This window comes from Anopheles moucheti, chromosome 3 (genome assembly GCF_943734755.1).
Source record: "Anopheles moucheti chromosome 3, idAnoMoucSN_F20_07, whole genome shotgun sequence".
In the NCBI taxonomy this organism is placed as follows: domain Eukaryota; kingdom Metazoa; phylum Arthropoda; class Insecta; order Diptera; family Culicidae; genus Anopheles; species Anopheles moucheti.
This window is the reverse complement of record NC_069141.1, coordinates 47,514,146-47,540,241: the sequence shown is the minus strand read 5'-3', so window position 1 is coordinate 47,540,241 and position 26,096 is coordinate 47,514,146. Positions and strand designations below refer to the sequence as shown.

The 26,096-nt window shown below is 42.3% G+C and overlaps 7 protein-coding genes across 18 annotated transcripts in view; 4 read left to right on the top strand and 3 right to left on the bottom strand.

The window, feature by feature from the left end:
* The first annotated feature begins 4,838 nt into the window (after positions 1-4,838).
* On the top strand, positions 4,839-5,915 carry LOC128300386 (collagenase-like). Its single transcript, XM_053036421.1, has 3 exons — positions 4,839-4,939; positions 5,018-5,435; positions 5,540-5,915. The coding sequence occupies exons 1-3, from the start codon at positions 4,877-4,879 to the stop codon at positions 5,833-5,835; spliced, it is 777 nt and encodes a 258-aa protein (XP_052892381.1). The 5' UTR covers positions 4,839-4,876; the 3' UTR covers positions 5,836-5,915.
* Positions 5,916-5,944: 29 nt separating this feature from the next.
* On the bottom strand, positions 5,945-8,696 carry LOC128300385 (H/ACA ribonucleoprotein complex subunit 4). The gene is made up of 2 exons (XM_053036420.1): positions 8,566-8,696; positions 5,945-8,478 (listed from the first exon to the last, which is right to left on the bottom strand). Exons 1-2 carry the CDS (start codon positions 8,573-8,575, stop codon positions 6,941-6,943), a joined length of 1,548 nt encoding a protein of 515 aa, XP_052892380.1. The 5' UTR covers positions 8,576-8,696; the 3' UTR covers positions 5,945-6,940.
* Positions 8,697-9,227: 531 nt separating this feature from the next.
* On the top strand, positions 9,228-10,972 carry LOC128305947 (protein Red). Its single transcript, XM_053043590.1, has one exon. It carries the CDS (start codon positions 9,228-9,230, stop codon positions 10,851-10,853), a length of 1,626 nt encoding a protein of 541 aa, XP_052899550.1. The 3' UTR covers positions 10,854-10,972.
* A 51-nt stretch (positions 10,973-11,023) lies between these two features.
* On the bottom strand, positions 11,024-12,989 carry LOC128305949 (rhomboid-related protein 2). Its single transcript, XM_053043592.1, has 6 exons — positions 12,720-12,989; positions 12,382-12,640; positions 12,117-12,225; positions 11,947-12,054; positions 11,654-11,867; positions 11,024-11,576 (listed from the first exon to the last, which is right to left on the bottom strand). The coding sequence occupies exons 1-6, from the start codon at positions 12,819-12,821 to the stop codon at positions 11,283-11,285; spliced, it is 1,086 nt and encodes a 361-aa protein (XP_052899552.1). The 5' UTR covers positions 12,822-12,989; the 3' UTR covers positions 11,024-11,282.
* Positions 12,990-13,477: 488 nt separating this feature from the next.
* LOC128305950 (mitochondrial GTPase 1) lies at positions 13,478-14,876 on the bottom strand. Its single transcript, XM_053043593.1, has 3 exons — positions 14,843-14,876; positions 14,268-14,740; positions 13,478-14,202 (listed from the first exon to the last, which is right to left on the bottom strand). The coding sequence occupies exons 2-3, from the start codon at positions 14,585-14,587 to the stop codon at positions 13,542-13,544; spliced, it is 981 nt and encodes a 326-aa protein (XP_052899553.1). The 5' UTR covers positions 14,588-14,740; positions 14,843-14,876; the 3' UTR covers positions 13,478-13,541.
* Positions 14,877-15,377: 501 nt separating this feature from the next.
* LOC128305948 (tectonic-like complex member Mks1) lies at positions 15,378-17,017 on the top strand. Its single transcript, XM_053043591.1, has 4 exons — positions 15,378-15,451; positions 15,518-16,456; positions 16,584-16,737; positions 16,799-17,017. Exons 1-4 carry the CDS (start codon positions 15,378-15,380, stop codon positions 17,015-17,017), a joined length of 1,386 nt encoding a protein of 461 aa, XP_052899551.1.
* A 3,256-nt stretch (positions 17,018-20,273) lies between these two features.
* Positions 20,274-26,096, top strand: part of LOC128304745 (uncharacterized) — a 49,048-nt gene continuing 43,225 nt past the window's right edge. For 2 of the 12 annotated variants that reach the window (XM_053041974.1, XM_053041962.1), the window contains exons 1-2: positions 20,994-21,059; positions 23,291-24,496. In XM_053041974.1, coding sequence (XP_052897934.1) covers positions 24,354-24,496 — 143 coding nt within the window. In that variant the 5' untranslated portion in view covers positions 20,994-21,059; positions 23,291-24,353. Of the gene's footprint in view, positions 20,317-20,449; positions 20,562-20,640; positions 20,652-20,841; positions 20,909-20,981; positions 21,098-21,209; positions 21,350-23,290; positions 24,497-26,096 lie in introns of those variants that run through there. The other 10 variants (XM_053041973.1, XM_053041969.1, XM_053041970.1 and 7 more) reach the window with 10 other exon arrangements.

The window sequence follows — 26,096 nt, the reverse complement described above, 5'->3', positions numbered from 1 at the left end:
TAATGAATTCGGCAGATTTTCCACATAGTTAGTAGCACTCAACGCGTATGTTGCATACTGCATGTCATAGTCTTTATGCCAGATGGGAGGATTTCGCTTCCGTTTTGAAGATTCACCTTCAGAAACTGCTTCAACTTCAGCATCAGAGTTAGGAGCCGTATCATATTCTCCTTCTGATTCGTTGCCTTGTTCGGAGCCGCCCGTTTTAATTTGCAGTTCTCTCTCAGTTGAGCCTCGTGATGAACTATCGTCAACTACCTCTGATTCATTGCCCAATTCATTCTCAACTGATCCTTGTGCTGAACCGTCGTCAATCACTTTCGTTGAGAAGAAATCATCAGCCCATATCTTTTTCACTGTTGTGGTAGTGATTTGAGAGTCTTCCAAGAATATTACATCACGTGCATGAACTATTTTACATTTTTGCGGATTCCAAACAAGATATCCATTCGCGGTGTAGCCAACAAATATTCCTTTCCAAGCTTTCGCAACCAACTTCATACGTTGCTCCTTTGGAATATGTGTGTATACTTGACATCCAAATGTTCTCAGCTTCGCTACGTTGGGTTTCTTGCCTTCCCATCGTTCGTACGGAGTCTCGTTGCTATCGATAGCACTCGTGGGGCTGCGGTTGAGAAGAAACGCTGCCGTCTGGACGGCTTGCCCCCAAAACCGCTTGTCGATTCCAGAATCCTGCAACATGGTACGAGCTTTATCAGTTAAGGTGCGGTTCATCCTTTCACTTACCCCGTTCTGTTGAGGTGTATGTGGAGTCGTCCATTCTGCCATGATGCCTTTCTGCTTTAGGAAGACGTCGAACTGCTTACTGCGATATTCACCGCCATTGTCACATCGCAAACGGCTGATCCGCTTACCAAATTTTGCAGTGACTGCAGCTTCATAGTCACGAAAATAGTTGTATACCTCATCCTTACTGTTCATCAGAAACACCATGCAAAAATGACTCCAATCATCGATGAAAGTGACGAAGTACCTAGCACCACTCATACCAACAGGAGTTACCGGACCACATACATCCGAATGTATTAGTTCTAACACTCGCGACGACCTTTTCTCTTTACGCGATGGATATGGGTTTCGAGTTTGTTTTCCCACCAAACAAGACTCACAAACAATACTATCTTTGTCCGAATGACTGATATTAATCCCAGTAACCATGTTGTTCCGAACCAATTTTTCAATACTGCCCGTATTCAGATGACCAAGTCTCTTATGCCATATCTCCAAATCTTTGGGCACTCTACCTGTCGTTAACATTGAGTTTTCATTTCGCCGTTGGTAACAAAAATCCATTTGGTATAATTTTCCGATACGTGTTCCACATGCTACGATTTCATCGCCACGATGAATTTCAACGGTCCCATTTTTGTATACCACTGTCATTCCGGCTTCATCCACTCGCATGACCGAGAACAAGTTGCATCGCAAATCTGGCACGTATAGAACATTATTTACAAAACAGTTAATTTTCTTCCCGTACACATTGCTCACAACGTTGACTGTTCCGGAAAATTCTGCTCTAATCGTTACATCATCTTTGGCGATGGCAATATCTATGGGATGCTTTAAACGTGTCAAATTTAGGAAAAATCTTTTATCGTTTACTAAATGTTCCGAGCAACCAGAATCAATGAACCATTCCATACTGTTACATGATTCCGCTGTCACACCGACAAAGCTTACGCTTGCTTTGCTCATATGAGCCTTCGATGTGTTAGTGACACTTTTTCTTTTGCTAGGGCATTCATTCAGCTTATGTCCCTCCATTTTGCAGCCAAAACACTTAACCTTATTTTTCTGATTTGGTTTTCGAGGTTGCTTTTCACTGGAAAATGCCGCTTCACTTTTCGGCAAGGACAGGTCCACACATTTCCTTTTCGTTTCCTCATCCAGCAACCTACACTTAACGAATTCCAGATTTAGAATTTCCGATCGTAGCGATTCGATGGTTGTTACTACGGTCGAATATGAGGATTCGACTGAAATCATCAAGTAGCATACTACGTCGAGTTCATCCAACGTGGCACCGGTAGCTCTATAGTCCCGCACTAAACGGTCAAGTTTCAAGAAATGTTCCTGTAGCGTCCCACTATTGAAACGTAGAAACACTAACTGCCGCTTCAGGTGCATTCTGCTTGCAATACTGTGCCTCTCAAAAACACGTTTCAAGGCGTCCCACACGTCCTTCGGTGTGTTTTTATCCTGCACATATTCAAGCTGCGAATCGTGTATCCGTGATATCAATAGCGACTTGCAACGCCGATCCTTTTTGGCACGTGCTTCACGGTTCAGCTTCTTCACCTTCGCTATCGTCTCACTATCTCCTGTCTCGTCCTTCAGCGCCTCCAATCCATCCGCATCAGTGTTAACACACTCCAAGAGCTCATGCTCCTCCAGGAGAATTGTCATCCTATACTTCCATGCGGTATAGTTTGAGCCATCGAACAACGGGAGAAAATGACGATCGTTTTTCTCAGTAAGAAGCTCCATCACGATAATAAGCGATCGATACAAGAAACAATATTCACTAATTTTCACTGCCCTTTGATCGCCAACGTATCTGGGCCCATAACCTAATAAACGATGATGGTTTTGCTTAGTGAAAAGTGTATCTGGTTTATTATAAAGCGAACCGGAAAGAGAGTACATGTAACAAACACGCAGATAGGATTGCCAACCTATCTTTACAAAAGATATCAGTTCCCAATTAACGTTGTGTCAAAGTGACACAAGACTACAGGGGTTGTATACTCTAACAGTTCTGGTGTTCTAAACTCGTGGCCCCTTCCTCTTCCATATGAATTCTGGTACCTTGTCGAGATGTCGGGGGGTCGACAATTGCATGCATCGCATTATCAATCGTTAGTTCTAATTCATAGCACAACAACAACAACAACAACTGCTCGCATATTCCTCAGCATATTCCTAGTACACCGTAAAATCAGCATATTCCTAGTACACCGTGTACTAAATTAGTATTTTCCGTCTACTTAAATAGTAAAAGTACAAATTTCACATTTTTCTGACACCCGTGTACTAGATTAGTATACCGCATGCTACATTAGTATACCCCTGCATACTAAAACAGTTTATTGCGCACTAAATAGCATATCACCGGCTTACCAAAATAGTATATCCACGCTTTACTAAAATAGTATAACCCATATAATAAATGCTAAAATAGTTTAACGTATACTAAATTAGAATATCCCTATTAGAGCAAATTAGTATATTTTAGTATACGTCTTACAAAATTAGAATACGTCTAGTAAAGCAGATTTGAGCTTTGATACGTTGACTGTACACTGATTTTTCTAATAATAGAGCGTCCTGGAGTTATTCCTGGCTGCTACCCTTGTGGGTTCAATGGTCATTTCTGATCTTCCTTGATTTGTATTAATCAGGATAGTGGGTCCTGCGCTCACTTGACACTTGGAAGCTTTGGGGCGCCCCGGTGACACATGATGGGGGAACTGTATCACCAACCAAAATTAAAGTCTTTTTGAATATCTTGTGAAGAATCCTGCTAGAAAACGCGCGAATACCCAAGGACAACAAATAAAAACATTCTCAAATTGGACGTCCCTATGTGTAAAAAACATCCATTTGGTAAAATCATAGTATACATGGAAAAATAAATTGTTGGAGAAGGGATCACAGAAGGCGTTAAAAGAAAAGCGTTTAAGAAGAGATTTGAAATCAAAAATGCTCCACACAAAAAAATTATTCATGGATGTGGGAAATAATGCTACCATGACAACGTACGTTATGCGTCGTTACCAACTAAAATTTGTAAAGCGATAAAATTTGTATTGCGATAATTTGTTACAAAACGAAATATCCATCATATACCACCATCTCTACGATTCGGCATAGAAATCGTGAATACAAAAGGGTTAACCATGCAAAAGTACGATACTTTGATTTTCTTACGTTGCAAGGGTTTTTGGGGTGTCGTGGAAGGTCTTTCTCCAGTCCCCAATCTTATTTCAAAGCGTACAGATTCACACGAAGTGTACACCAGTATTAGTGTACCAGTAAAACAGTACCTTTGGATTATATACTACAGCTACGCATTACTCATCCATAGTCATTATTCAGCGCAATGCTAACATTACGTAAAATATTGGCTAAACATTGGTAGTTCAAAATCATCAATCATTAAGCTTCTTAGTCATCCAAATCTCTAGCAGAGGCGCCATCTTAAACCATGCCGATCGATCATCACTTGCAATGGATTTACGGTCACACCTTAATTGTTTGCTACAGCCAACAGTTGCTTCACTCCAGCAGCTGTCGCATTTTGATAAAAAAAAAAGTTTACCGAAATAGCTCATAGAAACGGGATTGTTTGATAATTTCATTTTTGATCCATATAAACATGGATATATTTAAAAAGATTCAAAATCTCAGAAACATGGACCTAAACTATTTTTTATTCAAAATGCATCCTTCGTTCGATGCATACAACTGAAATGAAAAGTGCATTCGTGCCAACACATGCCTTTCTAGCAAATATCACGCGAGTCAGGTGTTGTGCTGCTTTATGATTGATCTGTTATCGACATCCTACACATTCGACAGCGACAATATCGAATTGTTACACATTCGGGCGGAAACATGATTGATAAAAGAAACGAACCGTTATAGACCAATACCATACCAGTGTTTTACCAAACACTTATCGCGTGAAAACCCCAACCCGGTCGACAACGAAAAGCCATCAAATGCTGGACTCTGTATATAAGGCACCGTTTCCCGATTGACCTCCAAACAGTGTGGTTCTGGTGCTGTTGCAAGTTTGCCCATTTCGAACATACAACCAGTACAAACTTTTGTACATCAATCGTGCAGGATGAAAAGATACGTTGGATTACTACTCCTTGGCATAACACTATGTTGCGTGTCCGCTCTAGAAGTGAGTTTGCTAATGTTTCGTGTTAATCCGATTGCTTCATTTAGCGAATAATAAATAAACGTGTTCATTCCCAACCAGATGCAACCGGATCGCAATTCGCGTATCGTTAACGGTCTAAATGCCCCCAACACACCATTCAACGCTTATGTGCTATATCTAAACTCGGGCAACTCTGGGTTTTATGGTGGAGGATCGTTAATCTCTGACCGACACGTCCTGACAGCGGCACAGAACATCGCAGGCTTCGTACGATGGGAAGTTGGACTCGGGAGCACCGTGTTCGGCCAGCTAAACATGCAAGTGTCAACCCAAGCCATTGCCCATCCGAGCTTCAACATGGCAAACCGAGCGAATGATATTGGATTTATTATTCTGCCTCAACCAGTCACCTTTTCGGCACTGATCAGCCCAATTCAACTGCCCATTCCAGGACGCAATTTGCCGTACGAAAATGAGGAAGGCATGGTTGTTGGCTTCGGTTTCAACACGATCGGAGGTAAGCATTGAAAAACGATTTCAATTAAATTCGATCCATTTATAATCTATAAATCAAAATGCAAAACTTACCCAATTTTAATACATACCTTTTTTGTCTGCTAGGACAAACCCGATCAGATTTCCTGAAGGTGGGTTACCAACGCGCGGTCAGCGATTCTCGCTGTGTCGGTATTTATCAAATTACGATCCCGAACCACTTCTGCGCCGAAGACGGCCTTCAACGTTCGAATGTGTGCAATGGAGATCTTGGAGCTGGCTTCGTCGTTTCAGAGCGACGCATTGACACACTGGTTGGCGTTGCTTCACTCATCACTGCTTCGTGTGACTCGACTACACCAACCGGGTACACGCGTATTTCGCAATACCGTCAATGGATCCGTGACAACACTGGAGTATAAGGCGAAATCCAAAAACCCCAACCACCGCGCCATCTTTTTCCAGGTTCCACCACCAGGAACCAACCTTGTGGTCATTTTGCTGAATAAACAACAGTTTTCCTTCTATGTACGTTTTTCCAATAAGATGATTTTTTCATACACTGTATGCTGGGGCGTGACACTACAGTTTGTATCCGTCTTCTCCAACTTCATGTTGGCGCTAATTTTATCTTCACACACCACGTGAACAATGTGCTCGCCTTTTTATTACTAGAGCTCCACTCAATTGTAACAAATTTGGATGCCTTCATAAATGCGGTACACTGCAGTATGATTTTTTTGTTGAGAATATTTCAGTTGCTTGGTATATTCCGTCTGTTCCTGAAAAATCTATTGTTTGCTTGAGTTAACTTAATTGATTGTTTCGTTTTTGGATGGATTAAAAAAGATTACTCGACTGCCCCAGCATACTGTACACAATAGAACCACCAAGAACTGCAACTGCTTCTGGGTGATCATTCTGTTCAAATTGCACGTTGATAGTTCCCGATGTACTTTCGATTACATTAGCTATCACTTTCACGTTTCTCAATTTCCAGCTGCAGTACATCTTACTCACTAAAGTTCAAAGGATTCTTCTCTTTGATTTCATTTTTGTATTTCTTAGGCTTAAAGTATTAATTCTTGATTAACATAGTTGCAGTATGTATGTGAAAGAATTCTAAAAACAACACCAAACACATATTCCTTCACTAAGAATATATGCCTCTTCCATTCTGTCTGTTAGTTGCATAAATGCAAAATGAAAAAGGATGAAGTGCAATGCTGAATTCTTGAACTCTTTCTTGCCTTCTTCTGCGGTTGATACCAGAACAGGTAATTACTGTTATACAATGTCCACAAACAAATGAGTTCGTGAAATTTTCATAAAATGGTAGTTCTTTTGGATCATTTAAAATCTAACATCTGTGTTTGCTTCTAGTGGATGGAAAATGGAACAAACGGATCAAAACTCGTGTCAAACAAATACAAAGGATTTCTTTGAATAAAATGAATTACCAACCAATTCCATCGATGCAAAATGCTGTCTATCGATACATCTAGCGAAATAGAATCCGACCATTCCTTACACGGATGCTGCTTCCATTGACATACTCTTATCTTTCTTTTTCTTTTTCTTTTTCTCCTTTACATCTTCCTCACCTGCCGTCTGGTGCATTGGCTGTTCCTCTTCGCCTTCCCCTTCTGCGGCATCCTCAGCATCCTTCTTGTGTTTCTTCTTTTTCTTTTTCTTCTCTTCTCCATCGTCAATCACCGATTCCATGTTGGTATCACCAATGCTAAGTTTGCGCTTGCCACCATCCTCCCCTGCGGATGTTCCATTCCCATTCGTTTGCTTAGCAGACTGGTTGAAGTCGGTGTAGCTGTTAAGCCAATCTTTCGGTGTGTTTTCGTTCGGTTTGCCGTATTTATCCAGCTTTCCCGAGGCTATCAACTGCTTCTTCATCGAAGCCTTCGGTCCAAGGCCCCATTTGCGTGGGTACGTGTCGCGTTCCATTATGACGCGTTTAATTTTTGCAACGACTCCATGATCACATCCAGCCATTGTGGCCGTTGTCATTAGAGCAATGCCCAAAGCAATTGCCTCGCCCTTGGTAGTCACGATCGCAATTTCTTGATCGATCTCGATCCCGTCCTCGTAGCGCAGTACGCCGGGTAGTAAAATTTTCGCCCCATAGCACACCGCATTCACCGAGCTGTCCTTCATGATGATGCGTTTGTGGCCAACGAGCAAACCCTCCAGTGGTTTTATCACACGGCGTAACATTGACTCGTCCTTGTGATTTTCGTACAGATACTGAGCATCTAGCACATCGTGCATCGTTACCATGCCATCCTTTTCCGACTGAATGCCGGAACGGACGCGGCGAAGTTCGAGCATCTGTCCGCCGACACCGAGTACAAGACCCAGGTGGACGCACATCGTTCGAATGTATGAACCAGCTTCGCAACTTACCCAAAATACGCCTATATTACGTTGATCATTGTAATCCAACAGCTTAGAATCGTACACGGTGCGCACACGCAACTGTCGTTTGACGGCCGAAATCAACGGAGGGCGCTGGAACAGAGCACCTCGCAGCTTCTCTAGCCCCTGGGTCACTTTAGCGATCTTTTCCACGGCGGAGTGCAGCTTAAACACGGCCACGTATTCTTTACCGGCGCTCTGTTGGCTCTTCACCAAACGAGTGGCACGATTAATGCACACGATCAAACAACCCGTCACCTTCGGATCTAATGTTCCCGAATGGCCCGTTTTGTTTACTTTCAGTATTCGTTTGATCCAAGCTACCACTTCATGCGAGCTAGGGTTGGACGGTTTGTCCAAGTTGATGAAGCCGGCTGATACATAGTCATTTATCTTGCGGTTCAACGGGGACGATCCGAACGGCAGTGGCGTGTAATGGTTGGTACGCACGTTCAAGCGGTCGAAGTTCTTCAACAACAATGGCCATTTAGACGTATCCAGAGTAGCGATGGCAGACGAAGGTTTCAACTGGAAATCGCCCGACTTCTGAATCTCGCCCAAATTTTCAATCTCCGCCTCAGGTTCTTGTTTTATTTTCTTCTTTTTTTTCTCCTTCTTAATTGGCGACGGAATATCTGTGGAGCAGAAAATACATTCATTCAATTCATGTTTCGCGCAGCCAATTCAATGTTGTGATCAATTGTAACTAGCACACTACTCACCCACTTCCATGATTAGGCTAGATTTATTATTTCTCTGCTGCAAGCCAAACTTTGTTCAGATTCCTCCGAGATCCGTTCAATTGCACCAAACACGCGGTTCGTATTATCAAACACGCCGGGCAAGAAACGTTTGACAGCTGATATTTTGAGGTTAAAAACGTGCTATAAAAATAAACAAGGTGCTTATAACCATGTGCCGCAGAAAAAAGCCGTTCAAAATTCACATTTTTTCGCCGCAACAAATATGAACAAATCGTATCAAAATTGCAGGCGAGAAAGTCCTACATAATTATATACGCCATTCAAACAATAAGGAAAGATACTTTCAATTTCCATAGTTATACTATTTCTCAGCCCACAGTCGCTCAAACAATACTCCAAAATCAGCGATGAATTTTGTTATTCATAGACCAGCATATACGAGTCTGGCTTAGGCGAGCTGTCAACTACGATGCCCAATAAACGTCCTGGGAGTGCGATTGTCTTGTTTATCTTTTGCTTGTATTCATCAAAATATTCAGAGCTAATCAACCAATTATTATTGATTTTCTCCAAAACCCAAATAGTGAAAAACATCTCTACGTGCAGTGTCCGAAAAAGGAGTATTACGTTGAGTACGGGCATTTGTTTGGTAATCGGAACCAAAACTAACAAGAGGCAACATGCCTGCGGACAACGATCACCACGAACCGGAAACCCCGGCCACGCAACGATTGACCAACGATGATTTCCGTAAGCTTCTTATGACACCAAGAGCGCCTCCCGGATCAGGACATGGCGCTGGTTCAATACGCGATGCGATGTCTAAGGCGTCATCGGCATCTTCTGCTGGGACGGCTGGAACGCCGGCATCCTCATCGGCCTCCATGAAGCCACCGTCGTCCGAAAGACATGAAGCTCGTCGTAAAAAGAAAAATTTTTATGCGCAGCTGAAAAAACAGGAAGACAACAAGCTAGCGGAACTGGCTGAAAAGTACCGCGATCGGGCCAGAGAACGACGTGACGGTGCAAATCCAGACTATCAAAATTTGGACTCGTCTAGCTCCACGAGTGCTTATCGCGCGGTAGCACCAGATGTGAAATCAGGTCTGAACGCGGCTGAACGGCGTCGGCAACAGATACAGGAGTCGAAATTCTTGGGTGGTGACATGGAGCACACTCATTTGGTGAAGGGTCTGGATTATGCACTGCTTCAAAAAGTTCGTAGCGAAATCATAGCTAAAGAAAACGAGCAGGAAGAAGAAATGGAAAAGCTGGTCGACATTGAACCGACTGCGGAAGCTCCAATGCCAGCCGCAGCGGCACAGCGGGTCGCTACCGCCAGCATCATAGATAAAGAGCTTCAGGATGATTTAGAGTTTCGAACCGTGCTCGGACAAAACATTTATCGTACCTTGGAAAAGCAACGATCAAGGACGATAGAGCGCAATGAAATGTTTGCACCCGGTCGAATGGCGTACCACATTGAGCTGGAGGATGAAAATGTCGACTCAGACATCCCGACCACCGTGATTCGATCAAAGGCGGAAGTACCTTTGGATGTTGGGGATACACAAACGCTAACTACGAACGATATCGTGATCAACAAGCTTGCTCAAATATTGTCCTACTTGCGCCAGGGAGGAAGGGGCAAGAAAAACAAACGTCGCGATAAGGATAAGCCTCTTTTCAAGCTCATCGATGATTCGGGAACCAAAGGCATGGTGGACGATTCGATCTACGGTGAGATTGGGGATTATCAACCGAATCGACGATATGAAGACGTAGCCGGATCATCAAAGCTGGAAGGAAATACGGGTCGACATAGCTACTTCGATAAATACAACGACGATGCAGCCGTTGCACGTGACTCTGCTGCCATACCACCCGTTCCAGCGCCGCCCAAATTATCAGCCCAACTGATCACTAAGCTTACTGCAGAGCCGGAAGGTTACGCAGAATGTTATCCCGGTTTACAGGAGATGAACGATGCAATAGACGATTCGGATGACGAGGTCGACTACACGAAGATGGATCTCGGTAACAAGAAGGGCCCAATTGGGCGCTGGGATTTTGACACACAGGAAGAGTATTCAGAGTACATGAGTAGCAAGGAGGCGCTACCGAAGGCAGCCTTCCAGTATGGTGTTAAAATGCAAGACGGTCGTAAGACGCGAAAACACAAAACTGAAAAAAACGAGAAGGCGGAGTTGGACCGCGAATGGCAGCAAATTCAGAACATTATTCAAAAACGTAAGTCCAAATCAGGGGGTGATGAGGATGTCGATTTAAAAAAATCTAAGTATTAGAATGTAACTACAGCTGAGTAAAACATTTAGAGTAAATAAATGAGTTTTATTCTTCATAGCATAATAGTAAGTACATATATGAATAAACTTTGAAATTGTGCTGTTTGCTTTTTAAACGAAACTGGTCCAAAACGGGATTCATATCACCCAGTTAAAGCTACGGGAGCCATAAACTCTTTATAATTCTAGCCAACAAAAAAGGAATAAAGGCACGATTGTCTTTTTTAATTTTTTCGAAATGATCCGTTCGTTTCGCTTTTTAGGCACTAAAGCTAAGGCACCTAAGCAGTATTATGAGCAATGCTTGCACTTTGTACAATGCTTTTTAACGTGTTTTTCGCTGCCAATCACAACACTCACCTGCAGCATAAATGGAAATGTAAGCTTATAAACATTAATTGGCAGCATGGGGCAGGATCTCTCATCTGCCTAGTAAAAGTGGGAAGGATCCAAAAAGTGGTACATGATGCCGGCGATCATCAGTAGGAAGTAAACCGTTACTGCACACCACCACAGCTTACGCTCCCAGGATTCTACTTTAAGATTGCGCAGTACTCCTATTCCAACAAGAAACCCTGCTACGGCGCCACTGGCGTGGGCAATGTAGCCCACCTTATCAAACGGATCGTTAATACTGTTGTATATGGAGACACCCAAATCGGTAACACAAAACACCAAAAACACAAATAGCTGAACGATGGCATATTCCATTTGTTTCCAGTTCTATGCGTTGAAAGGAAAAGGAAAACGAACAAATAAATAATTTAAATAAAATATAAGCCGTTCATTGTTCGACGCACCATAATAATTGTTGAAATGTGAGCCGTGATAAGCGCGTAAACGCCACCGGAAGCCCCAGCGAGAAACACGCGTGGTGTGAATATCGAGGTACCCATGGAACCAGCAATGACCCCTGCGAGATATACCAGTGCCACACGCCACCAGCAGTGTACCAATTCTAGCGCAACGCCTAGCAAGATTTGCACCAGCAAGTTCATTACGAGATGCATGAATCTGTTAACACGATATAATCAATTTAATGATAATAAAGCTCTCATTGATACACGATAGGTCCGGAAACAGCGTGACTCACCCGATATGCACAAACATGTACGTTAAGAAACGCCACGCCTCGTGTCTGAGGTGTGGATTGTAGATAAACAAGGTCGCCATCGGGCCATTAGTACTAGTGCCATTATGACTAGATAACGATAGGATGAAGCATTATTGAATGTTTGTTTCTTTGAAGGTGATAAAACTTACTCTTGCGTTTTTACGATATCGATGACGAAGAAGATTACCTCCAATATGGAAAAAATTATCATCATTAGCGGCGGAGGCCATAGTTTCATACTTTGTTCGTATTCGCCATCTGAAGTAAGAGAAAAATCTGTTAAAAAACAATTTATACATATACCATATACCAATGTTTCATTACTCGATTTGAATCCGTATCTCTCTCACTTAAAATTACGTCATATCAAGGATGTTTAACTAACCTATAGATATTACATTACGATAAGCATACCTATTACGTCCCCTTCTTCAGCCACGTTTCGTTTGGGCACTACCGCTTTACAATACTTGAGGTACATTTCGAACAGAAAGATCGGATGCTCTGTGCTGAGCTTGTAAAATTCGGCAAAATCCAAACGCCCATCATTGTTTGTGTCGGACGCTTTTAGCAGATGAATCGCCAAATCCTTTGGCATATCGGGGCACTTTCTGTCTTTTATAAGGCGCTTCATCTCGGTTACGTTCAGATACCCATCGGAATCCGTATCGTACTAGAATGCAAAATTGCAATTAGTGAAATTTGTTCATTTTAGCAGCTGTAAAGTTCAGATCGGGCAGATTAATTATCACCTTATCAAAGATAAGTCGCATATGTTGTCGCCTCCGGTTTTCTTCACGTGTGTTGAGGCGACGCAGTGGTATCGCTTGTCCATGTTGCTCACAACGGTCCATCTTAAACCAACTGAATACTGAATCCGTGAAATACTTTGTTGAACCGTCTGGAACGGATGTTAGCGAAAGGAATGTGCGTGAAAAGCAGTTTTCCGACGATGTCCTTCCTTAGACAGCTTTCTACTTTCCCAGTACCAAATGTGGGAAACCCGCTTTCCCACCTCACAGTTATTTGCTCAACTAATTCCAAACATTCACGCACAGTGAGTCATTTCACTGCTGCACACTGTCATCAAAATGTTTGAGGTCCATTGATAACCGAGAGTGACAGCTGTCATCCGGAGTTCTAATTTTTTGACCAAATGCTAAAATCGCATAGTTATTTAACCCCTTCTTTCGACAGTTGAAAATATCCCCAATCATGCATGAGTGATTCAAATTGTTTGAAAAATCCGTATGGAAATGGCAATTTCGATGCTTTGGCCTCCAAATCAGTCCAGTTTCATATGTTTGTAACTTTCGATTGTAAAATTATTTACAACTGATTAGAAATTTTATAACTGGCCCAGAAAAGAAAACTAAACTTGAACAAATAAACATCAAACATCGATGATGTTTTAACGCCAAATCAGAAACGACGATGAAATCAATACAAAGCACAGACTTTTCTTTGATTTATAATCTATTTTTCTATCGATTACTTTTGACTACTACTGGACTATATTTGATTAGATTAGAACTTTTACCAGCAACCAGTCAATCGTGAACTGGGTGCTTCGTTCAATTTTGTTTTAATTTAATGCTATTACTATGATACCTAAGTTTATCTTCGTCTATCAAAATCTTTCCAAACGCTCCTGTGCGAAACGATTTCAGCATCAACTTTGCTGTCATATTTATATCCGGACGAAGCACACTTGTACCATCCAGCTGTTTGGTACGGATCATTTTGTTTAAATGCACGGCACTTGTCATCAGCACACTGGCAATCGAATCTGATGGCTCCTGCAAACCCATTACCTCAACATAGCGAAAATTTTGCTGCTTGTTTAATAGGAACAAAAGGTAATCAGCAATCAGCTCCTCGCCCACAAGATGATCCTGTAGACAGGAGACCAGAGCCAGACGTAGCCCTGTTTCAGTGTCGGCGATATTAGGCTCTAGGATACCAGGCGTATCCAGCAAATAAATTGGTGGCTCTTCGCATATTTTGATACGGTTCAGCACGCTTCTTGTAACTCCCGCTACAGCTCCCACCTGACTTGCACCCTTCTTGTTCAGATGCCGGTTTCGGAGTACGTTTATTAGCGACGATTTTCCAACATTTGGCACCCCAATAATCATTATGCAAAATTCTCGCTGGCTGGAACGATTATACCGATCTGAACTGCTAATTAGATCCTGTGCCATTGGCATTAATTTTCGAAGACCCCTACAACTCCTAGAAAGGATAAAAAAACATTTTATCATAAATCGTTGCCAAATCTAGCCAAATCGCATACTTACTGGCTCTTGCAATTTGTGAACAAAACGTGCGAAGGATCGTGGCTTTCTTGTTGAAGGCGATCAATAATTTTACTTTCAAGCTGCTTTTCAATAAGATCACTCTTATTAAGCACCAATATATGGGGCTTGATGCCACTAATCGTGTGTTTAAATTCTGTATTACGACCCGTAAGCGGTATTCGCGCGTCATGGACCTCTATGACGCAGTCAATCAGTTTCAGCTTTTGTTGCATCTGCTTCATACCTTTACCCATGTGGCCAGGGAACCAGTTCAGAAGCTCACGGGAAACGAATGGAAACGTCGAACGGAAGTTGTTCATTGTTTTATCCGGTAATAATGCTTTTTCATCAGCTATATTTCTGAAATATCTTGACGATGCGCTTTAGGCTGATACTGTAGGTCAAGCTGGCATAAGCACTGGTTGAAAGGTGATGGACAAATAAGTTCCTCCACTAATAACCACACTAGCGACCTTTAATTTAGATGCAAAAAAAAAATTCATTAATTCCATACAATTCACAATTCAAATGTTTTTGTAAGAAGAAAACTTGTGGATATTGAAATCACAACAAACCTGTGATGGTATCAAAACAATTTCCCGGTGTTTTCCGTACTTTTGACAGCACGAATATTAAAACTGCTCGATATGATTCGTTTTCTAGCGCATTTTTTAACAATTCGAGCTAATCTGCACAGTCGGAAATGTGTGTACGCTCGCCGTCCAAATATGCTTCATGTTAACCCTTGTGATCCGTTTCTTCACTGGATGTATACGTCCAGAGCAAGAAAGGAGGTCGAACGTTTCAAAGGTCGTCAAACAAATGCAACTGACCAAACATGAGCGGAGAATGTTATTTTTTTTACTTAAATCGGAAAAAATACTACTCACATCCATCGCAACTTTATCGCCCAAGTTTTGATGCTTGTGTCGTCTACTCAATGAAATGATTAATCAAAGAATGCCGTATCGCGGTTACATACAGTTTCCATGGTAACGTTACCTATAAAACAATAATGTTGGGTTCCAATGAAAAAACACTCTAGAAGTTTTAATTCTCTTCAGTAAACCGATAGTGACCGCGCAAGGCCAAATTCGCGAAACAAGAGTTATGTTTTCCATCCAAAAACAATACAAAACTGGAGTTTATCGCACCAGAAGCCCGATATCGAACTTCCGCTGCAGGTTTGTTCCTACTCTAATCCCTAAACGACAGGTACGATTCCTTAATATCACTTGGGTGCTCTTCAGATTAACCATCCGCAAAATCCATTCCCTGATCGACGTACCCGTGCTAGAGGGACTTGACCAAAGCCTCGACGATACAGAATCGAACGAACATGGTACAAATGAAACGCGGATCATTTGCTGGCAGGAGAAAATATTTAGTCACTACGAAAAGGACTATTATCGCATTAGGGAAAATTGCAAAACAGATCATCATAAAAAATATTACCAAATGTTGAAATCAGAATCGCATATACCGCAGCTACTATTTTCGTATGTTGACGAAGACAATTATTATCCGGAAGATCAGGACAACCGAAATCGTATGCAGCAGCAACAGCAGCAGCAGTCACTGGTTACGCCTACCAAAACGCAATCAATGTACCTTATGGCTGATTTAGGGCATGAAGTGCTGCTATTCAGCATCACCTGGTGTCCCGACGAAGGAATATTGACAGTGTTTCCAGATTTCAATCATATGACCACCAATCCTTTCTATCACGAAATGCGCGAAACCAACTTGCATATGTACCACTACGCCCTTGAACGAGTTCTTTCGGAAAAAACAGTTCTTCCAGGACCAACGAAACAGTTCACTCTCATAGGGACTTCTCAAGCAATTAGATCACACCCGCTGGATCGTAAAGAACGGTTTGAAATGCCGAAACAACTGCATCGCAATTTATTATTTCTTATGGAACTAGTGTGTGCATCTGATTTCAAGTTCGATGGACTACATGTACGTTATCAGTTTGAGCTTCCTGCGGATGTAAAGATGGTAAATAAGGACAGTGAGTTATCTGGAAGTACGCATGCATCGAAACAGTTCCATGGTTGTTGGCATTTTGCGCATTGTCACGAACTCTTACTAAATCTTCCGGACACGCAAGAATTCCAACAGTGCTTGGAAGTTTACTTTGAAGCCATCTCTATCGACGATTGGTGTCGCGAACGATATTTAGGGTAGGTGACTCAGCGCTCAGCTGCAGAATGAATGGGTTTTACTCGACTAGGATTCCGGATTGCAACCTTACATCCATTGCTCATGATTTGATGATCATCAGTCCATAATTAAGTTTATCATTTTCAGCCACTCACACCTCTCCATACCGTTACGACATCAAATGAACGAAACTACAATCAACTTTGTGCAGCTGACTAACACTGGTGCCTTGGCTGATCGCATGGAAACGTTTCTCGTGGGCAACCGTCGTCAGGTAGATCTGGCGTCATTTTACGGCAAGGTACAATTAAAGCATCTCTTGCTTAGTTATATAGTTATGAATACATTTCTTTGCCCTACAGGCCGGAGCAATCATGTTAAACCGATACGCCAACGAGACAATGTCATCCGGGAAGTTACAGATTCGCTTCCAAATGGTGCGGCAGCACCAACCGAAAATTATTAATGATGGTTACTTTAAAACTACGCGGAAAACGAAAAACATTACCCTGAAGGAGCTTATCAAATCTTACAGTACGGCACGAGAGCGATTGGAAGAGTTTGTAGATTTGAATTACTAGTGTTGTATTGTAAGCATTTTTAGTACAGGATGATGTTTGCTTTACTTAGATTTAGAGCCGGAAAATAACAACATACAGCATATAAACACTGTGACAATTGTATTAGCAAAAAAAGTTTATCTTCCGGATGGTTCCGTACACAGCTTGCCCCGTCTGAACTGAATGCTGCTTTCCGCGCAGCAGTAGTTTGCCAAAACCAGACAACAGAAAACGATATGCCGCGCGGCACAAAGAAATAACGGTAGCAGACGTCTTCTTCGTCACATGTTACCGATCGGCAAGAGTTTCATTTCATAGCATTTTTTCCGATGGAATTTCAATCAAACGCACACAAAATGTAGAATTTCCACCCGTCCGTACCGCGCTACGGCGGGGTTTCTCTGCCTTTTTTTGCGTCTTCCATACAGCAGCAGACTATGGATGAGCGAAGAGAAACGAGGGAAAGGGAAGGGAAGCTTACTCTGCTCTGCCACTTCCATTGCACACACCGCACCCCTCTAGCACTGGTGAGCAAGTGGGAAAGAAAATTAGTTCCCTTCATCTCACCTTTGCAATTGCAACGTTGCCGTGATTTCTCGTGGCTGGCTACGCTACATCGCGCTATCTCGTGTTTTCGCGCTGTTTCAGCTCATACAACTATCGCGCACTGTTGCACGCAGCAGTCTGGCTGTCTTATCGGCCTCTTTTCCACTCTTGGTTGCTGCTGATGCGTTGGTTTCAGGTTTTCTTCAGTCCATTATACCTTATGCATTGACATGTACGGCTTACAAACCCACACAAACATACAGCGCTCTTGCCGAGCAGCACACGCAAGAACGTTGGACACACATAAAAAGACAACAACCAGCAGGGGAATAAAGAGCAAGAACTGTACCAACAAGCCGCCGCACGGAGGAATTTGCTAAAAATATATTCACAGTCCACGGGACGAGTTTGTTGCTCGAGACATGTGCGTGTGAAGCTGGTGGCACTGTTCAGCGCTCATGCAAGTTGTCTCTAAGTGTATGATGATGGTAGCGCAGAAATGCTACTCGATAGCAACGGTGTGTGTTGTTTTGTAGACGGTTATTACGACGACGGCCAGCAGCAGCCATTGCACCTGTTTGGGGTTCAAATAAAAGCTGACTTTAATTGATCGACTCTGGGCGGGTGGGGTACGCGACACGGCAGTTTTTTTTGCCACTCCCCGCCACACTACAATTCCCCATGACTAATGCGCATACTTGGCCTGGATCTGGGAACAAATCAATATTACTGATTTAATTTCTGCCTATGACCATGCTTCCCGTTTATTTTTTGCCTGATTTAGTCTTCTAAATGTGCTTTACATTTCAGGTTTAGAAATGTAGCGCATAACACATACATATATTTTTACATTTTCTACGTACTTGTACATTATATGTTACCTAACCCTAACCTCATTTACAGTGCATCAGTACAAAGCAATGGACTGTAGAGCTTAGAGCTCTAAAGCACTTGGTACGGTACTCAATTATTGGCAACCTATGAGCATTTTTGTCATTTTCACCGTAATTATTTTTGCATTTAATATGTAACTACTTCTGACTAGTGAATACAATAAGCAACAAAACTAATGTGCCAGTGTTATCTTCTGATTGCTCCCCCTTTGTTCAACTACTTGAGTTCCAGTTCTTCATTCTTTGATTTTCTTTTGCTGTTCTTTTGTAGAAGTTTAAAGTACTTTGAATAAGAAGATTAAACACGATGGCTCGCTGTTCGATTTTGCAAGATTTTACACATAAACAGTAGGGAGAAAGGGAAGTACTTCTGACGCAGTCTGTCAGCCAGATAAGAAGAATCTCGGAAGACTAGCACAAATGAACGAAGCAGTAGGCAAGTAACGTGCAAGTGCAAGCGAGACAGAGGCGTTAGTTATTTCTGGTAGAGAGGAAGAGCAGCAGCATCCTGAAAATGATGAAAAAACCATCACCGTGGGAGATGTGCGATAGATGTATAAAAGCGGCACTGGGCGATAGAGCGAGAGGGCACTTAGGAAAGGTCACGCGATGCCCGATATAGGATATTTTGTTGTTCCCGCAACGCAAGCCGCGAAATAATAAGCAAGGAACCAAACATTAATGACGAAAAGCATCCGGGTGGACGTGGCGGAAAGGACGAGAGCGAATCTCCGGGCGACGCGCGGCCCTACGCATGTCATTGCCACGTAATGGAACAATATTCGTTCGACAAACAAACCGTACGTACACGAGTGGTGTGCTAGACGAGGAAAGCACCAGTAACGCCAGCAAGAGAAAACAACAAAGTCGATACGACCTGCAAAAGATGGCGACGATCGGGTGATGAAACTAAAATACAGGCGCTGCGCGTCTACGGCCGGAATCGATCTTAAAGCTGATTAAAGTTGTGACGTTTTGCGCTGCCTACTTCGCACCGCTTCCGCGCCCCTCGTTCTGGGATGTTTGCGCTGTTGTTATTCCCATTTGTACGCAGCGAGCCATGCGTGAAGGATGTGGATGAAGCTATACCAGTGGACGGTTGTTGGGGTGTGTGATTAAATTTGCGTATTGCGTATCGGCGGGAATGTTAGCGGAAAACGGGGCTGGGGTGGCGATGGGATGGCTGTTTATATTTGGCATTCACCCCGCTGCTGTCCGGTTGTTGTCTTACTGGCCCGTGTCCCTGAATTTGTACCTCTCCTAAACACAGTAGATTTTTTTTCTGTTTGCACCATTTTCACCTATATAAAGTGTGGAAACGCCGTGGGGGCCACATTGCTACAATTATGTTTTATGCTGTGTGATCTTGCTCGCACTTGCAGGGAATGGGTTGCAAAAGAAATATGTCTCTAACTTAAGGGGTAAAATTACGTTAGTGGTGTATCAGAAAAATAAAACAATTACAATATATATTTCTAAAGAAGTTGTTTAATTTGACTTATTGTGCGTACTTTTCATGTTACGATTGTTATACATATAGAATTCCGCATTTTAATGCATGGCGAAAAAGAATTTACGCAGCCAAATCCAGTAGTCGATGGATAAAAGCAATACGTTGCTTCGATAAATTCACTTTGCCAGCCCACGAAGCACAAAAATCCATGAGTCTCGAAGGTGTAGCATCATCTTATGGGCTGTTACACTTCCCATGGTACATTAGTGCGATTTTTTTGTGCTTCTGAACCGCGAATTTGTAAGCCAACAGCATTGGTATGAGTGCGGCCGCTCAATTTCATGTTTTATTATGTAGCATAATATCAGCCATTTCGCATTGTCGACGTTTACGCTGCACGGGCCAGACGTGTGCTCGTTGTTTGTGTGGTATATTGAATGGAATCGTGCGCATTTTACTGATTATAGCTGTGTGTGTGAAATTGTTAGAAGCATTTGATACGACTCAAAATTATAAAAAGGCATATAAAAATGTTGAACCAAGTTAGAATAGCCGCGAAAAGTTCAATTTCATCAGTGGAACAACAGCAGCGGAAACGTTAACGGGCCGAATCGAAACGGTACCAACACACATGCGAAACAAGTAATACGAAGAACGGTTCGGCAGTGTATGGGTGTGTGTGCTGTTTCGCTGAAGGCGCAGGTTAAAGATGAAGTTGGTAGAAACTTTACGTACGCATGTGGGACGAAGAGGGATAGGAACGGTATAACGATTGTGTGTGTGTGGTTCAATACAAGAGGATCCGGAAGAGCAGAAGGTGCGATCAACATACAGCCATGAACGTCTTTGGCGGTGCGTGTGCTTTTCGTTGCTAAAACGAGGACAATTCCGGACTAGCAGTTCCGAGTGCTGCGTGTTGGCGAATTACACGGAGCGCCCCAACAAGTCCGATTTCCAGAGGCACGTATAAGCGTGTGTGCGGGTATGCTGCTCAAGTGCATGGGTAGTGGTAGTAGTGTGGTACGTACGAAACCGAGCGCGTGTGGGTAATACGTGCTACGCGAGAGAGAGAGTGCGGCCAAGTGTGTTTCACGGGAAAAGAAAATGGCCGCTGTCGCGTGTGCAGCACCAGTTCTGTAGTGCTCCTGCATAAATCGTTCAATTTCGTGCGGTAAAGAGTTTTTTCGTGATTTCATTTGTGCTCTTCCGGTATCTGAAAGGATTTCGATTGATGTGGTGATTTCATATTGGCGCTGTGGCGGCTAGCAAAGACAATACGAGCGGAAATTGCAGAATCTCACCGTCATCATCGTCATTCGTCAGCGCCGCCACAGCCGTCCGCCGTCGTTGTCGTGTTCGTTTGGAAGTGGAGGTCGTCATGTCGTGCGGTGACTGAAACAGGCCAGCTCCCCAAAAGAGCAGAATAAAGCTACCCCTTAAAGGGATTCGCAACGAAAAGATGTAACGTAGGACATCCTGTGCTTGCATGAATTCGGGAACCCACTCTGTCCATCGAATGTTGGTGTTCCATGGATCCCAGGGGCCGTTGTCCAATTCTTCGCGTTGTGGTTGGTGGCCATCGAGTGAGTGAGCATCAGTAGGCAGATGCTATCATCCAGATGTTGCGACAATAGTTCCACCCAGTTCGTGGGGAAAATGAGTGATACTTCTCATCCAACATAACATGTGCTGGTTCCGGATATGGAACGGGCATTGCACCAGTAAAAATTAGGTGTCAGCTTGCTTCGCCGTTACCCCATACCGCCGCTAGTTCCGCGTTCAAAGTTCACGAAACCAACGGCGGTGTACGTGCCTTCCACCTTATTGGTCTGTGGCCCACAAAATGGGATGTATGAAGAAATCGAAAGCTTCTTCTTCTGGTGTTTGGCGACCAGGTGTATGTGTGAATTGTGAATGTGCGTTTTCTAATTTCAAGGCTAACGATGTCAAGTAACTTCGGTGAGGTATTGCATATTGGAGTGAAAAGTGTGCGTGTGTATGTGCTCCAGTAGTCTAAATCACCCGGATTTTCAGTTTCACATGGTATCGTTTTCATCCCAAAGTAGGCTGGTGCATTAAATGTCAATTGCAAAGGCGCAACGTCCTATGAAAAATGGTGAAGTCTGAAGTATTTCCTTTAGTGAAGATGTGGTGTGATATCTTCCATATCTCTCTCATCACAGTTTAGATAGTTGCGCACTAAGGGGATGTGTGTTTTGCTGAAGTTTATTATTTTCACTCTTATTAATATCTTGGGTAGGTTAAAATGTAAACTATCCATGGTAACCTCGTCGTGAAACATCTTTTTGCTTTGCGTTCCGCCGCGGAACATGATCATTTAATTGTGGTACAGAGTTTTAATTGTTGCAATGGATTAGAAAGCGATAGGTTTATTTCCCTAAAATGATGTGCAGCACCGTACATTACCCTGTTGGTCATAGAGATTATGAGAACACAGAAAGTACATTTATTGATTATTCTGGGCGATGTCGTGGAGGAGCAGAGAAGTTGGAGCTTGTCTTCTGCTGGGCTGTGGCAGGATGAAGCCCTATATTGCTCTAGTTTTTTTTCTTCCCTAGTCTATGTGTATAATTCCCCTAGACTAAGCAGGAGGTGGTGGCTCCGTTAACTACTTGGCTACCGCTGATGCAGGGTGTGTCTCACATTTTCCAAGCAATATTTTCTAATCTTTGCTCTTCTTCTTTGCTCATCGCACAAGGAGGTTTGGAACATAAAATTGATTCTCTCCATCTTTCTCTCGCGGTGCGCCTCTCTCTTTTACTCATGCTCTCGGCACGTTCCGTTTTTCTTCTTCGACACCCAGATTCGATCGAAATGTGTAAATGATGGCTCCATTTAACTTGATGTTGGAAGTATTAGGAAAAAGTATTGAGGAATTGCAGTTGATTGTGGCAAAACAACACACAATTTGAAAACAATTACGATACGCTGAAACAGTTCAAATCCAGAACTTTTTCTCTTTGTACGATAACCTTGGCCATTTATTATATCTTCAATATGCATAACAGTTTGCTGAACACGAGATGGAGCTTGCATCACTGGGAAAATGGAAATGATATGTAAGGTTTGCGTGCGTAGACGGTCATGGCTCAGGAAGGAAATGTTTGAATTCAATCTTGAATGAATGCTGGAGAGAAAATGCAGGATTGAAGTAGGCGTCGAATATAGTTGGAAATTTTCTTGTCCGCTCTACTGCCATGGAGTCTTATTAAGGTGGTAAGCAAGCGGACAGTGTTGTGCCGGTTTTATGAAATTATGAATCGGTGCTCTGATTCTCGTGTCATGCGTGGATATGTGCCGTGTGATAGTGCGTGTTGCGATGTGGTCAGTGTAGTAAGCAAAATTTAACTTTTTTTTGTTGTTGTCAAATTCTTCTTTCAGTCATGTGTAAATGTATGAAAAACATCTAACATTTTTTCATTTATTGTTACTAATGCCGTAAAAATAAAGGGGGGAAACACGTCTCGATAGTTTTGAAAATAAATGTGTGTGTTTAGTTCAATGCTGGTATTATTACGGAGAGCTTAAATTTACAACAGCCAGTCAGTGTGTGTTTTTGTATTTAGCTTTGCTGTAGCTAAGTGCATTTCGAATTAAGAGCCTTGTGGAAGTGTGTGCGTACGAAAATTGTGCGTTTTATGTTTGCCAGAAATATGTGTACAGGGAAGGGGAAAATAAAGGGAAGATCTCGTTAAAGTGTGTCACCGTAAAAAGCGAGTTTCGCGGGTATTATAATTCAGCAATTTCGCACCGCAGTGTAGCTTGGAATGGAGCAGCGGCAATCAGCAGAGAGAAGAGAAAAAAATAGCAACGCATACTAGTGTACTGTTCTACTAAAAGATGGTATGTTAAGTGAGCAAATATTAAGAAGAAGAAAGCCTCTATATGTGCAGTACATCGTCGAGTACAGCAAGCCGAGCAGCAGAAAGAAGAAAAAAAAGCTCGAGTAGAAAATCAAGTAGCCTGTGTGGCAGCAAACAGCAGAAGCATTGTGTTTCCTTTCACCCACCCGTATTAGTGGTAGTTGTGCACGGTCGCACACGCACACACACACCCATCGGTGGTACGTATCCCTAAAGTGAAAATCAAGGGGGAAGGTGAAGGACCACAACGTGTTGTGCTGCACACTGCTGTGAGCGAAGGAAATCGTCACATTTTTCCATTTTCGCCACCCGCTAGCCTACTGCCTACCCGCTAGCCTACTGCCTTCCTGCCGGATCTTCTGGTTTCTGTCGCGACGACAGCAGCGAGTCCAAGCAATCGTGGTGTGTATCTTGTGTATTAGAAGCACACCAGCACCGTTGCGGTCGCCCTTGCAAGTGTGAGTTAGTGTGTGCGTGTGTGTGTGTGTAGTGTGCGTGCGTGTGTGTGCATGTGCTGCGTCCGGTGCAGTAATTTTGCGAGCGAGATCGAAACGATGCGCTGAAGATATTATCGGCATGAGATGGAAGCAGCCACCATTCGTTCAATGCAGCAGGTCGGGCCAACCGGACAACGGGCCGACTCTGGTCCATCGCCTCAACCGCCTCCGCCTGGAATGTCGTATCAGCAGCGCGTTCAAACTGCAACCGCTGCTCAAATTCATCGGTAAGACTACGCATAGTATGTGTGTGTGTGTAACAACATCTAAAGGGATGGCTATTGTTCACTTGATATATGGTGACTTATGCTGGAAGCTGCGAAAAAAAGTAGTTGTTTCGCACGTACTTGTGTAAAAACTAAGGGCTTTTCGTTTTGGTGATGAATTTGTTGTTTGACGATTTTCAGACTGAATTCTAACAGGAATCGCATAACTGTATAGGTTTATGATTCTTGTAATTTTTAAAAATAACTTTAATGTGTAGTTAGTGTTACATAACTACACTAGAACTCGATTTTTATTGTATTTAAAACAGTAATGCAAACGGTTGATAAGTTTCTGGCTAAAGGTACAGAATTGTATTTTGTACCACGTACGTAGCATTATACCTTAACCCAATATGTTTATGTCCGTTTATGGCCTAAAGCAAATGTTGCATATGGATGCCAGTTCGTCGATACCTCAATTTAATAAAAATAAAATAAAATAATAAAAAAACTGCGTAAAATAATAAATAAATATATATTGTGTAATTTTTGCAAATTAAGTTAGTGTAAGATTCATGGTTTGAAGTCATGTGCTACGACAGGTGGAAGATTTTTTTCACAATTATATTAATTATCTAGGAAATGCTTTGAAACATTTGTACTCTCCTCAGCGAATATATGGTTGATAATACAATATGGCAATGTGCCGTCATAATGTAATAAAAAATAAATAAAAGCAAAGCAAATAAAGCAAAATTACGTATATCACAATGTCCTTTGTGTTTCGGAATTCAATTTTGTGTTCGGACCTGAAGTTGAAATTTGGAAGAAGCTTTGGTCTAATTTGCAGATTTAAGAAACTGCTAAGATCAATAAGATCAATGCCACCAGAAGACAAATGGGGACACGTGATGACGTTGGTTATTGCTTTATTGGTAATTAAAAACAATAACCTCGAAGTGCTTTTTTAACGGAACACATTGAAGATCGCCCAATGAAGATCTCTGGAAGAATTTGTGAAAGCTATTTATGTCAAGAAAGAAAAGATTTACAGTTGAAGAAAAAAAAGGTTCCTCACAAGACAAGACATTTTGAAGGCGTTGAAATCATGGTATGTTATTTTACCCATATGTTAGCCAACCGCGTCCTGGAGATACTTTTCGACCGAATGCCGTGTTTGAGGCAATTGTAATTTCCCGATCGATCAAAGACGCGATCGATTTAAGGAGTATTTGTTTAAATAACTTTTCTACTTCATCAGGTTATTAAACATTTTATTTGATTTTTGAATGGGTTCTCAATCAGTGTGGAACTTTTCAACTTTGGAACAACTTTTGTGGAACAACTTTTCGAAAAAATTGTAAGGAAAAGAATCTTCCGCATAACGGATTTTGTATAACGAACGGAAACGTATGAAACGTTCTATTGCTAAAGTTAATGTAAACCAAACAGACACAGATTTGTTCACATAGGAGCTTTGTTGAGACTTTCAGTTAGATCGTCAGTTAGTCATCAGTTGTCCAAAATGGAAGCTTACTCAAAAACAAATGTAAATAGTTCATTGATGTTAATTTTGTTTCACCGTGCAGCAAAATATGTTGTTGATATTTTTAACAAATGT

Coding starts and splice junctions, on each gene's coding strand:
- LOC128305947 (XM_053043590.1), top strand. CDS start 9,228: ATGCCTGCGGACAACGATCACCACGAACCGGAAACCCCGGCCACGCAA.
- LOC128305948 (XM_053043591.1), top strand. CDS start 15,378: ATGTTTTCCATCCAAAAACAATACAAAACTGGAGTTTATCGCACCAGA. Junction 16,457..16,583: donor TGTCGCGAACGATATTTAGG/GTAGGTGACTCA, acceptor TATCATTTTCAG/CCACTCACACCTCTCCATAC. Junction 16,738..16,798: donor TGGCGTCATTTTACGGCAAG/GTACAATTAAAG, acceptor TTTGCCCTACAG/GCCGGAGCAATCATGTTAAA.
- LOC128305950 (XM_053043593.1), bottom strand. CDS start 14,587: ATGAACAACTTCCGTTCGACGTTTCCATTCGTTTCCCGTGAGCTTCTG. Junction 14,203..14,267: donor TTCACAAATTGCAAGAGCCA/GTAAGTATGCGA, acceptor TATCCTTTCTAG/GAGTTGTAGGGGTCTTCGAA.
- LOC128305949 (XM_053043592.1), bottom strand. CDS start 12,821: ATGGACCGTTGTGAGCAACATGGACAAGCGATACCACTGCGTCGCCTC. Junction 12,055..12,116: donor GATATCGTAAAAACGCAAGA/GTAAGTTTTATC, acceptor ATCGTTATCTAG/TCATAATGGCACTAGTACTA. Junction 11,868..11,946: donor TACATGTTTGTGCATATCGG/GTGAGTCACGCT, acceptor TCGTGTTAACAG/ATTCATGCATCTCGTAATGA.
- LOC128300386 (XM_053036421.1), top strand. CDS start 4,877: ATGAAAAGATACGTTGGATTACTACTCCTTGGCATAACACTATGTTGC. Junction 4,940..5,017: donor GTTGCGTGTCCGCTCTAGAA/GTGAGTTTGCTA, acceptor ATTCCCAACCAG/ATGCAACCGGATCGCAATTC. Junction 5,436..5,539: donor CGGTTTCAACACGATCGGAG/GTAAGCATTGAA, acceptor TTTGTCTGCTAG/GACAAACCCGATCAGATTTC.